This window comes from Callorhinus ursinus, unplaced genomic scaffold (assembly GCF_003265705.2).
Source record: "Callorhinus ursinus isolate GAN/ISIS: 27379988/994484 unplaced genomic scaffold, GSC_fseal_2.0 scaffold20, whole genome shotgun sequence".
Lineage (NCBI taxonomy): Eukaryota > Metazoa > Chordata > Mammalia > Carnivora > Otariidae > Callorhinus > Callorhinus ursinus.
In genome coordinates this window covers 25,193,022-25,206,828 of record NW_027397082.1, presented here as the reverse complement: position 1 = coordinate 25,206,828, position 13,807 = coordinate 25,193,022, and the positions used below count along the sequence as shown (strand labels likewise).

The window sequence follows — 13,807 nt, the reverse complement described above, 5'->3', positions numbered from 1 at the left end:
GAATGCAGACCAAGTCACCTCCACAGTAACCCAAAGCCCCATGCACACTGCCAACAGCAGAGCAGCAGGACTAAGAGATTCCACGAAGGCAGCCAGTGCACAGAGAGAAAAACGGACGTCATGTGCAGGGAGGAAGAAGGGCATGACGTCCCATAGTCCTTGGGGGAGTGAGAGTGAACGCCACCCTGCTGGACACAGTTCTGGCTCCTGTGAAGCCCATGATTTAGATTCTGGGAGATTTCTCTCTAGCTTTGGGGAAAAAACAAAAAGACAAAACCACACTTTATTTGAGCAAGCTTGCGGGTATGTGTTCCCTGCAATTAAGCAGTTGCCGGCCATGACACCTTATCTTTCAGGCAGGCCAACCGGGTAGGGAGAGAGGGACCTTATGTGAATGAGGCCACCGCTCAGCTTGGTTAGAAATGCTCCCCGTTGGCCTTTGGGAAAACAGCAAAATTTTTCTTCCCTGTCACTTTCTATTTCTATGCCCTTCTTCTCACCCTCCGTGGACACCCTCCCTCCTGTCTCAGGTAGCTCCTGTTATGCTGGCCCCCCACACAGCCACCCCGCCCAGCCCTGTACTCACCTGCAGGGTGAACACCCTGGCTGGGAGGAAGGCAGTGTGAGTCCCATTTCACAGAAGAGTGTAAGGAAGGATGGCCCAATGAGCCTGCCCAATGTGGTTTTCTTACTCATTTAATTCAGTCAGATTGCTTTCTCAGTATCTTTTTTTTTTTTTTTAAATGTTTTATTTATTTATTTGAGAGAGAATGAGAGATAGAGAGCACGAGAGGGAAGAGGGTCAGAGGAAGAAGCAGACTCCCTGCTGAGCAGGGAGCCCGATGTGGGACTCGATCCCGGGACTCCAGGATCATGACCTGAGCTGAAGGCAGTCGCTTAACCAACTGAGCCACCCAGGCGCCCTCTCAGTATCTTTTATGTTAGCTCCTTCCTTCTCATTCTAGCCCTGGGATAAACTCCCTCTGCCCTGCAAAGCATTTGCCTCAACCAGTAAACCTTCTCTTTAGTCACCCTCACTAGTACAAATAATCTGTCCTTCACAATGCTGCCTAATGTCTCTGGATGTTTATGAATAAAGTGCAATCCTTAACCACACTGGATTACCCTCTGTCAACGTCATCACACAAGCCCATGGCTCTCTGGCCTTTCTGTGCTGTTTCAAAGCCTGGCATGTCTTCCTTCCCATCATTTCTGTCAAATTTCCTCATCCTTTAAGACCGAATCAAGTGATACTTCCCCACAGAGATTATTCTGCTTCCATCTGCTCTTACGTTGTAATTCCATACGTCTGTTCTGGTTTGTTTCTCATTCTTGTGTTCTGACTAGTAGATTTCCTAGGCCTAGGAGACCAAGCCACACTATGTATATTTTTCTAGATTTATTCCTCACGTACTGTCTGGTGCTTGTAGATCTCCATAAAAACAAATGTTATCAAATGGGGAAAGAAGTTTAGGGGTTCCCATGTGCAATTTCACATGTATATTCATTTACTTCTCAAACAACCCTGTAAGGTAGATATTATTAAGAACACCGAAGCCGAAAATTTTAATTCATTTGCTCATGAACACATAGGAAGTAAAGGATGGGAAATGGGATTTTTATTCAGGTCTCCCTGGCTCCAAAGCCCAGGGCCTTTGCACCCTAATGCCCAATAGCTTTGCAACCGAACACCTAATGCTAAGTTAGCTGATAAAGCTTAAGGTACCAGTTGTCCAAGCAGCTGTTTCTGAGTGTTCGGAGCCACTCACAGCACACCCCTACTCAACAGGACAGTTGTTCTATAGAAATTACACCAAGGATAGGCAACCATTGCCATGTCATGGCACATGCATTATGCATTATAGGCCACTGAACAGTTAATGTATTAATTTTCACCATAAAATCTTAACAACTTCACATTTTCCTTGCAGCATCAAGAATGCAAAAAGTACTACAACACTGATTTGCCCCTTGGTAACAGGTGCTAGGAATTGATTATGCTCAGTGTTCAGGAATGTGCAGGGCTGCCTGGCAGGCTCAGTTGGAAGAGCATGTGACTCTTGATCTCAGGGTCATGAGTTCGAGCCCCATGTTGGGTGTAGAGCTTACTTAAATAAATAAACTTTAAAAAAAAAAAAAAGGAATGTGTGAAGTGACCCTTTGCCAAGCTTCATCCACAAAGCACCTTCGGGAATATTAAGTTTAATTCTTCCTGAAAGAAGGGAGATTGGCATACTTCTGATGGTCCCCTTCAGGACCAAGAATCAATGACTTTCTTGCACTAAGCTGTCTCAAATCTCCGGCCAGCTCTGCTTCCATGGTCAACATCTAAAATGTATGCTCAACATCGACGATATGCTAGGGGTTGCAGAGGATATAAAAATCTCATTCCTTTTTGGCAGGGCCAAATCCCATGGGGATGGAGAAACTCACCAGTAAACCCAAACCAGCAAATATCAGGAACTTTGGGTATGCCTTGAGGGCATGCATGTAAGTAAGAGATGTTGTAGGAGAGGGGAAGAAAAACAAACCACATTAATTCATTTTTAAAAGGCATTTGTGGTTTTGTAAATGACTGACAGCCTGTAAAATGTGCCTTTGGGAAGTATACCTCTGAGAGCTCCCATGCTTCATTCAATAGAGTGGGGCCACTTTCCTTAGGTGGTGATTCTCCAAGCTCTGTACTCAGAAGTGAGGGAAATGACTCAGTAGATTAAACACTTCTGCTTTCTTGAGTGTTTAGTAAATGCAGGACAGTGGTTCTATGCGAGTATCACCATGGCATGATTGTTAGTTGAGCCTGTGGGAATCTTCTTGACTAGTTCTATGGTGTATCTGGATAAACCAAGTCACCATGTGGGCTGCTCCCCAGATGCCTTCACAGATGACAGTGAATGAGACCCATTGGATCTTTCCCCCATCATGCTTCATCCTTTTTAAATGGAATTTCATAGCTTTTCTGCTTACTTAAAAGGTTATTTAAAAAAATTTTAACTGTAAATTTTCAAATAGTAAACTGCTTTTTTGCTTAAAATAGTCAGAAAATTCTCTATTGCATAAATCCCAGCCTTGGGATATCTCTACAGATCTACTCCCTTTCAGATAAGCCATTAAAACTCCTTTTTTTTTTTTAAAGATTTTATTTATTTATTTAATTGACAGAGAGAGAGAGAGAGAGAGAGAGAGAGAGAGACAGCGAGAGAGGGAACACAAGCAGGGGAAGTGGGAGAGGGAGAAGCAGGCTTCCAGCCAAGCAGGCAACCCGATGCGGGGCTTGATCCCAGGACCCTGGGATCATGACCTGAGCCAAAGGCACACGCTTAACTGACTGAGCCACCCAGGCGCCCATTTTTCAAAAGAAGAAAAAGAAAGGGTTCTCAGAGAGGTCAAGAGGCTTCCTTAAGCCTACAAAGTTGATAAGCTCTTTAAAAGGAGGTCCTAGAAATATCTAGGATTTCACTCCAAAAACATGTCCAAATAAAATAACACGTATCTGGAAAAATAGGTAATAATGTGACAATTATTTGGTGACCATCTGAATAATAGCCCTTTCGCAAGTCAATGATCTACACAAGACCAGAACAGAATATTCTGGCTAATGAAATGGACAGTATCATAAGGATGGAATGAGAAAAATACTATCGTTGGGACAACTGTGCACCCTAGGAGCTGGATGTTTCATATGAATGCAATGTTGTCACATTGTAAAAGCATAGCAATATTAAGGACTGCAAGAAAATTTCCTCTCCATCAATCTAATGCTAAGAGATTTGATACCAAAGCAAGAGTTGAGCCAAAGGGAAAATGGAAATCCATGGCAATAACCAGCAAAACCATCTTTAAGAGAAAGAAGAAAAAAGCCAAGCCAAAGGGAAAATGGAAATCCATGGCAATAACTACCAAAACCATCTTTAAGAGAAAAAAGAAAAAAGCCAAAAAACACCACAACACAAAAAGGTAACAACAAAAAAGAGAATCTGTCCTTCAGAAGTGCACACACTCACACAGATATGCACTGTAAGAGCCAGTCCACTGCAGCAGGGACACGGCTAACAAGGAGCTGTTGTAACCACTTCCACGTTGATAGCAAAAAGTCAAGAAGACTCCAAATCAAACCTTTCTGACTAGTTATTCCTAGGTAGTAAGAGAGGCTTGAAAGAAAGAATAGGAGGAATGTGGTGAGGATTTTTACTTTTGAGTTGTATAATCCCTTCTGGATTGTTTGTTTTGTTCTTACATTGCATTATTTTTTTACTTAAAAATGTCTTAAATATTACTTTTAAACAAATTTTAAGCCTGTTGTGTTGGAGGCATCATGATGTCTTGGAGTTGAGAGAAGCTGCAGGCATCTCAGCCAGATTCAGCTTCACAGCCTGGCTCTCTGCATGGAACTCAAGAGAGAATGGCCACCTCTGGCTTGCAAGTGCTCTGGCCTTAGGAGCTAGCTTCCAGAAGCTGGTGCGCCCCAATGATGTGAAAAATCAAATAAGATTCATGGTTTTCATAATCTACTCCTGCACTGCGAAACATCCATGACGTTGTCTCAATAGGGACTCCAGTAACTCCCAAATCCTCCTAGTTCCTACCAGGTCCTATGAAGTTTGGTAGTCAAACTTAGGAGAGCCTGGAACCCAAAAGACTGAGGTGAACTCTAAACCAGTTGGTTGGTAGTGCAGCACATTCTCTACTACAGTATAACTACAGTCTCACGGGGGCCTTGGGGTCTATACAGTCATCACCCCTAACACCCATCACTGGGACATTCTTCCTACCATCTTGGAGTTGGAGGAGAATTGGTTTTTGCCCTGACCTTGCCATTTTATGTACTCAAAGGTTAACATTTTACACATTTCAGTAAATATGGGGGCTTTTTTTGATCTTCTCTTAGGGCCTTTTACCTCTTACTCTCCACACTTCACCCCTCCACACCATACCATGAAGCGCATCCAGCTCTACTCCCTGCTCCCTTGGATAGACATATCATTGTAATAAGCATCCTCAGTTCTGTCAGCACTTAATGTTACTTAATTATACACAGTGTCAAAACTGGGAGGCACACCTGGAAAGGGTTCACCGGCACTAGTGTTTAAAACTATGAAAGAGATTGACAGCAAAAAATAGGCCATTTCTGTTCCGGTATCTGCTCTGGCTCTGCCTTCCACATCTTGGTGAGAGCAATACATGGAACTACAAAATGACAAAATTTTGCAGCCAGAAGGAACCCCATGGAGATCAGTTCCCATGATTCCACGGCTCAGAAATTGGAGGCCTGGGTGGTAAATCTGGGTCATTTAGGAAATATCAGCCAGAGTCTGGGCCTTCCTACTCTGAGCTCAGAGTTGTTTCTGCTGTCAGGTTGCTTGTCAGACGAATGACTGCCTGACTTTACCACCCAGTTTGCACAACCAAAGGAGACTGGAAGAGAGACTCAAGTTTAAATGATCTAGTAAATATAATTATTTGGAGAGATTACATTTGCCCAATTTAACTGAAGTTTTCCACTTTCCACTGAGTGCTTATATTGATAGCCTCAGGCATATTTTTAGTCATTTGAAAGTTTTGACCAATGCTGAATATACATTGAAGACAAAATATAAGTCAGATTTCAGTCCAGTGTTAAGTTCTAATTCCTCTATAATCTGTATGACTTGCCTCAAATAATGACATCACCAGGTTGAACCCAATCTATTTTTACATGTCTTTACATGTCAATGGTGAAGGTACAAATTTTTCATGTTATGTCCCTATTATGCAATTACTTCAAGGAAAAACAAAAGACTTAAAGGCAACTAATATGTGCAAGTGAACATTGTCATAACATGACTACATGATATTCACCAACCGGATTCTCAAATCACGTTGTCTTTTAAGAATTGGACTTTTGCCCTCTAATCTTTTTTCTTTTTTCTTTTTTTAATTAAACAACCATCTGACAGCTTTGGGTTTCATTTCTTTCATTTTCTTGCTCATCCTTATAAAGTTTTGATAAGAGAAATAGATAAAATAGACAAAAGAAAGGAGAAAGGCATAGATATACCAGAAACTAGAAGGGAGAAGTAGTTGGTTCCTGGAGGAAGAGAAAAACGTTCAAGGTGTGGTCAGGAACCTCTTGCCCATCAAGGCTCCTACTTTCTTTTTATTTTTTTTAAGATTTTATTTATTTATTTGACAGAGAGAGACACAGTGAGAGAGGGAACACAAGCAGGGGGAGTGGGAGAGGGAGAAGCAGGCTTCCCGCCGAGCAGGGAGCCCTGTGTGGGGCTCGATGTGGGGCTCGATGTGGGGCTCGATGCCAGGACCCTGGGATCATGACCTGAGCCAAAGGCAGATGCTTAACGCCTGAGCCACCCAGGCGCCCCAAGGCTCCTACTTTCTCTGTCTTCCCTTCTGGCTCTCATCCCTCCCGCCAGAGGTGAGCTGGCAATCTACCAGTGACCTTGGACAAACAGAAAATGATAAAGCTCCTGAACTCAGATTTAGACACATCTCCCAGGCCCAAACTGGGATCACCTACAATGCCTGGGAGTAAGCCGTCACACTAGCCACTCCCATCCTCCACTGCAATCCAGTGTCATAAAAGAATACACTTTTGGAATTACAGTAGGCCTTGTAAAGATGATCTAATCTAAACCCTCCTCACTGTTTTTACAGAAAAGAGAACTGACATCCAGAGAAATGAGGTCACTTGCCCAAAGTTATTCAGCAAGACCGAAGTAGATGCCCAACCACAGACTTGCTTTGTTCGGAGCTCTTTCCTCTATGAGCAATTTAAAAGCTATGGAACACACACTCTCCAAGTTTGGAGAGATGAAGAACAATTACAAAACGGCACAAAACAACATGAAAACAAACTAATCCGAAATAATAACCTCACCCCAGCTCCCAGAAATCCGGTGAGGAAGGAGCAGTGAGTGGGCTGTTTTATGGAGTAATGGTACCTGGAACAACGCAACTACACTTTTCCCTCTGTCACCCATTTCTTGAAAACAGAGACAATAAAAATGCATACAAGACTGCCGAAACTTACTTTGAACCAACAGAGGCCTTTTTGAGACTTAAAACTGGAGGATCAACAAATTTTTCCCTACACGGGCTTACAGAAATCACATTATTAGAGTTAAAACTTCCGGTCACTCAATGAGTCTCAAAACCCTGGGGAGTAATGAAATGCCTTCCACGGAAATGGGTCCTCTTCCCTCACCTGCACAGGTAACACACTAGCAAAAGCCAGAGAGGCTTCGCTTTAGTGTCAAAGGGTGTGACCCACGAGGCTTCACATTCCACAACAGGACCTGAGAAAAAGAAGAAAACTTTCCTTACCCTTAAAAACCACAGAAACAATAGGATCCGGTTTCCCAAATTTCGTTTTAGGGATATTGCTGGCAGATTCCACTATCACCCGAAGCATGGCTCTTCCTGGGCAGAAAGCAAGTTCCAGCAAACGGAGTTGAGCGGAGTCTGAGCTGGGGCACCGGGCGCGCCGCACCGCAGGGGAAGGGCGTGGTGGTGGCGGGGAGCGGGGGGTGGCGGGGGTGGGGTGGGGAAGAAGGCAGATTTCTTCAGTCCCGAGCGCAGGCGGAAAGGCAAATGGGTGGATCTCTGACGGATCCTGTACTGAAGGCTGCGTGTAAATTGACACCCCAGCTCCCGGGGGCCCCCGCCGTGCCGCCGGCACCCGCTTATGAATTGGGAAATGTGGAAGTGAAAAGGACCATATACCTCAACTAAAAATGATTATGTGCAACAAATGAAACCGAAGTGAGTTGGCGCTAATAAATGCGGCCAGGTCAGGAGACCACCAGGACACTGCTGCCTTTTAGCCAAAAATCGTGAAGCCGAATTGATTGGTTTTCCGCCACTCCTTTTCATTCTTTTCTGAGCTTCATGGAGTTTTAAAACTTTACTTAGGGTTTTTTTTTTTTTTAAAGATTTTATTTATTTAATTGACAGAGAGAGAGAGACAGAGAAAGAGGGAACACAAGCAGGGGGAGTGGGAGAGGGAGAAGCAGGCTTCCCGCCGAGCAGGGAGCCCGATGCGGGGCTCGATCCCAGGACCCTGGAATCATGACCTGAGCCGAAGGCAGCTGCTTAACCAACTGAGCCACCCAGGCGCCCCATGGGTTGTTTTTTTTTTTAATTTTACTTTTGCTGTTTCTTCTCTCATGCTGTTGGACACACCCACTCAAGCAACCACTTATGTTTAAAAAAAAAAAAAAAGAAAATCAGTTAAAGGGTGCCCCCTGTTGGATGGCAGAGGAATAACTGAGTTTATTGCAAGTAAACCCAATCCAGAGGGTTTGCAAAATTGGGTGGATTGAGGGCTGATCTTTTGCCTTTCAAAAGGATTCAGCATAGGATTTCTTCAAAAATCCTTAAGAGATGACAGCTGGGCACTTAGGTTTTCCTGGTCCATCAAAAGCTGCTAACAATCTTCAATGGAAATGGAGAAATGGCTCTCCACTTTTTCAGAGCTAACCCCCAGCAGTGTCTTCCCTTCCTAAGGCTTTATTCAAGGGAAGCGGACCATCGCAATAGATACAGGGACCACTGCAATGAATTTTGCAGTAGAGGAGAGAGATTGGGCTCAACTCGGAGTAGAGCATGGGCAAGTGTGAATTTATAGTCAGTGAGGGGGCCAGTGGATGTGAAATTACTAGGAAGAGACATCAAGGGGAAAGGTGGTTTTGGTTAAACAGACCTAACAGGATTTTTGCTGAAGGTAGATCAGGATGACCAGACCTCAGTTGGGTCATTGGGGAGGATGAGAAACCCCATCAGGTATCAAGGGTGATCAGATACGGAGGGTGGGGGTTTTTGGTTAAACAGACTTTTACTAGGAAGTGCACAGATGGACCCAGGGGGAATGTTCAGAGGAGACTGACGACAGAATCTCTGTGACTCTGAGAGTGTGTTAGGTGGTGTAGCCTGATGAGTAAGATCCCGAGAGGATGCCTGGGGTTAGTAGCCAGCCAGACCTGAGGAATGGTCCCTGCTTCACCATTTCTGAGCTATGTCACCTTACAAGTTTCTAACCACCGCCCCCCTTCTGTAGTTATCTAATCTATGAGGTAAAGTTGTCAAGAGATGAAGGTCTTAGTGTGGGGCCTGCGCACAGAGCATGCACTGAGGCACACACGTACACAGCCAGACGCTCATGCTGGTATGTGATTTCGTAGCATTTCCTGTAATGCAAGTTGGCTTTAAATCAGGATCTCACTGTGTTCAGAAGAAAGGCTAAAAACTTAGGGCGAAGGAGCACAGGGTTTCTTTCTACTTTTGAACACACACCCGAAAAGACCATTTGTAAGCAAACACTTCAAGTGCATTGAAAAAGCATGGAATTCTGTCTCAGCGAGCGTCTCAACTGCTTATATAAACAACCAATGAACAATGCTATATACATTATTGACTAAAGAGACTATATTAGACTGAATAGTCTATATTTTGGTGGAATATAAGCAAAATTATGTTTATTTTGTTTAGCTGATTTTTATTTCTCCTTTTTTTCTTTTTCCTTCTCCCCATTTCTCCTTTTCATTGTGAAACATATTACAGAAAAATTCATAGAACATAAATGTGACCATTTAACAAACTAACATCTAGGTCAGGATAGAGAACATTGCCAGCACTCCAGAAGCCCCTTGTTTATCCCGTATGTCACATCCACCTTCTTCCCCTGCCCCCAGAGGTAACCACTCTCTTGATTTTTATGGTAATAATTTCTGTTCTTTATAATGTTTACCCCCTTGATTATGACCTTTATATGATAATATGAATTATTTTATATATTACAAATTTTGTATACAAATATATTCAAACCTATATATATAATACACACATACATATATTCATACAGAATGAATTCTTTGCTATATTACGACCTTTGTAGAAATGGAATCATATAGTATGAATTGTTTTGTGTTTTGGCTTCTTTTCTACAACATTACATTTTGAGATCCATCCGTGTAACTACTTTGTTTACTCTTTGCTATCTAGCATTTCATTGTGTGAGTGTACCGCATTTTATTAATCCACTCTACTTTTGATGGACATTGGATTATCCAGAGTTAGGGGCTATTACTAAAGGGCTACTGTGAACATGCTTGTGCATATTTCCTGCTACAAATGTGCATGAACACATTAAGGATCTAACCTATGAGTGCAATTATTGTATCAAAGGGAGCATGCATTTCTACAGAATTAGTGGGTAATTCAAAAATTATTTTCCCCAGTGGTTGTACTATTTAAAGTTTCATCGGCAGTGTGTGAGAACTCCTGCCCATATAGGTGGTAGTATTAGATTTTCCCATGTTTGCCCATCCAGTGAGGTTATAAATAGTATGTCAATGGAGTTTTGATTTGTGTTTTTCAGGTTACTAATGAGGTTGAATACCTTTTCATATTTACTTGTCCTAATTTGTGAAGTGCTTGTTCAAATCTTTTGCCAACTTTCCTTTTTGAGTTCTCTGTGTTTTTCTTATAAATTTGCAGGAATTGTTTATGTACTTAATGCTAGTCCTTTGTGGGTTGTAGTTTTAATAAATTGAATTTATCAATATTTCCTTTATGATTAATATATTTTTCCTATCAAGAAATCCTTTCCTACCCTGGGATCATGAAGATATTCTTTAATATTACCTGCTGGAAGCATTTTGTTTCATCTTGCACATTTATTATTTTTTTAAGATTTATTTACTTATTTTGAGATAGAGATGGGGGGAGGGGAAGAGCAGAGGGAGAGAGAGAGACTCCTTAAGCAGACTCCACCATGAGCGCAGAGCCCAATTTCATGACCCTGAGATCACGACCTGAGCCGAAACCAAGAGTCAGACACTTAACTGATGCAGCACCCAGGCGCCCCTCATCGTGCACATTTAGATTTATATTCCACTTGTAATTGATTATGTGTCATGTTCAAGGTCAGAGGTCACATTTCATTTTTTTCAAATATGGATATTCAATTGCTCCAGTACCATTTATTGAAAAGTTTGTCCTTCTGCAGACGTAGGTCCTATATGAGATGTGTAGGTGTGTGTGGGTCTATTTCTATGTTTCTGGGGGGTTAGGGGTTTTTGTTTTTTTTTTAAAGGTGTTCTGGAGGGTTTTTTTTGTTTTTTTTTTTTAAAGATTTTATTTATTTATTCATGAGAGACACAGAGAGAGAGAGAGCGAGAGAGAGGCAGAGGGAGAAGCAGGCTCCCAAGGAGCAGGGAGCCCGATGCGGGACTTGATCCCAGGACTCTGGGATCATGACCCGAGCTGAAGGCAGACGTTTAACCATCTGAGCCACCCAGGCGCCCGGTTAGGGGGTTTTGTGCTGGGGCTTCAGTGGAGAATAAGCCCAAGTTCTGACCTGACAGAGCTCTACATCTAGTGGGGACCACAAGCCAGGTCTCACGTGTCTATCATTTACTGCTTTTGGAAGAGAAAAAGAGGGATAGAAGAGAGGAGAGTCTTAGCGAAAAATCTAGATGTGAGGAGCAAAGTAATAGGATTGGAAAGAGGGGTTAGTGGAAGAGAAATGAAGATAAATTCATAATATCTTATTCCAATTTCAGTTTTGCAGAATCTTAGGTATTACCTAACAGCAATTTTCAAACTGGCATGCACAGAGGATCCATTGTTAAGATCGCTTTCCTAAAATACTTCTTTAAGAAGTATTTCAGTTGATAATCAAAAGGATTTTTAGAACAAAAATACTATTTTTTGGTAGTTTAATTATAGGGTTTTGCATAGCAGATGTTACTTTTAAATAATATATAGTATATTTAAATTTTGTTTCTTTAAAAAAGCACCTGTTAGTGACTAAGTCTACATGGGGGGCAGGAGGGGACAAGATATTTTATAACACTTGCTACAATTATATTGTCATTACAAGGCAATTGAGGAGCTAAACACAAAATAGGAATGAATCCGAACTTCTCTAACTCACTATGAACATATTCTAAAATAAACCTAGAAAAAAAAAAAAAAGACCAGGGAAAAGTGGAATCATTTTAAGCCTTGCGCTCACTTTTATGTAGAACAACAATTTCTCACCAAAATGTTTGATAGACGAATGCTCCCAATTATCCTTCTGTAAGAGTTTTCATTAATTTATGACATGTGCCTGTATTCAGCTAACGGCTAGTGGAAGTCTATTTGATGCCAAGCACAATGCTAACTACAAAGATGAATAGGACACATGTCCTCTCTGCAAGAAGCTCACAGTCAATTATAGCCCACTCAGGTGCATGCAGTGATAGAGGGAGACAGAGAAGACAGGTGTCTAACAGGGCAGGCGAGGGCAAGAAGGGTAGGCTCCTGGAAGAGGTGGACTGAGTGCAGAATTCCTTAACTTACAGTGAGGTTACATCCCAATAAACCCATCCTAAATTGAAAATATTGTAAGCTGATATTTATATTTAATACATTAAATATCATAAATGCATTTAATATACCTAACCTACCAGACATCACAGCTTAGCCTAGCCCACCTTAAACATGCTCAGAACACTCACATGAGCCTATAGTTGGGCAAAATCATTTAACACAAAATCTTGGCTCTCTCATTAAATGTATTGGGTATAGTACTGGAAGTGAAAAATAGAATGGTTATATGGGAGCAGAATGGTTATAAGTTGTATAGGTTGCTGACCCTGGTGATGGTGTGGCTGACTGGGAGCTGTGGCTTGCTATGGCTGCCCAGCATCATGAAAGAGGATAGTACCAGACAGCACCAGCCTGGGAAAAGATCACAATTTAAAATATGGTTTTTACTGAATGTCTATTGCTTTTGCACCACCATAAAATAAAAAAGTTATTAAGTTGGGGATGTGTGTATTAATGGTTGAACTGACATATGTTTGATCTGAAATAGAATTAAACAAATACACATGGTGAGCATTAGAAACTTCAAGCCATTCAATGTTGGCAGAACATCACGTGTGAGGTGAAATGGTGGAGCAGTGAGCCTAAGCAGGCAGGCAGGCACTGCTCAGAGAGACTGGTTTGCTCTGTTAATAACAACTAACATCTAATGATTGCTCACTACGTGCCAGACGCTACCCTCAGCATTTTATTTTATCTCATTCAATCCTTCCACTGCCCTATCCTATGGGGTAAGTACTATTTTATCATCCCCATTTTACAGATGAGGAAACTGAGGCCTAGTTTGGTTAAGCAGTGCCTAGGTTCTCACAGTGAGTGGAGCCAGGGTGTGAACACAGGCAGTCTGCCCCTAGACTCCATGCTCTTACCTCCTTACACCATGACTCAGTGGCAGTGGGGACTTTACTAGAGATGCATTCTTCAGCAGGGAAACAAAATGATTGAATTACATACCAATACTTTGGATACAAATGAAACATTTTAATAACCCCACAGACTGAAAATTAATTTAAAAGTAGCTAAAACAGGCCGAGCAGTCAGTGCCCAAGGAGCTGCTCTCTTCAAACAGAATGCACCATGAACTGAGAACCAACTCTCCTAAATGAAATTAGTCAGCAGGGACAATCTGCCCAACCTGGCCCGGAAATGGCTTTCCAACGTGTTACTTACTGATAGGGCTGCTTTGATCTCAGCTAAATGCTAAGGGTGTCTCCCTATTTACTGATTTAGAATGCAGCCCTTCCTGGCTGACCATGCATGAATTCTTCTCACCCAGGAAAGAACAGTGGGTCGACCCTGAGAAGGTGCTGGGCTCTAAAATGATGCTTTTTGTGCCTGTTAATAAATATTGATTACAAAAAGGAGGAGAGTAAAGAATTTGTCTATTTCTCCACAGTGGTGTAGGGCAGAGGATGTCCAGATCAGTTTGTTCATTTGT

At 42.2% G+C, this 13,807-nt stretch overlaps 1 protein-coding gene across 4 annotated transcripts in view; it reads right to left on the bottom strand.

Moving 5' to 3' along the window:
* The window catches only part of MYOF (myoferlin), a 151,309-nt gene extending 143,776 nt beyond the window's left edge, over positions 1-7,533 (bottom strand). For 3 of the 4 annotated variants that reach the window (XM_025880474.2, XM_073904435.1, XM_025880476.2), the window contains exon 1: positions 7,321-7,532. In XM_025880474.2, coding sequence (XP_025736259.1) covers positions 7,321-7,408 — 88 coding nt within the window. In that variant the 5' untranslated portion in view covers positions 7,409-7,532. Of the gene's footprint in view, positions 1-7,320 lie in introns of all 4 variants that reach the window. The other variant, XM_073904436.1, reaches the window with a different exon arrangement.
* Between the last annotated feature and the right edge of the window lie 6,274 nt (positions 7,534-13,807).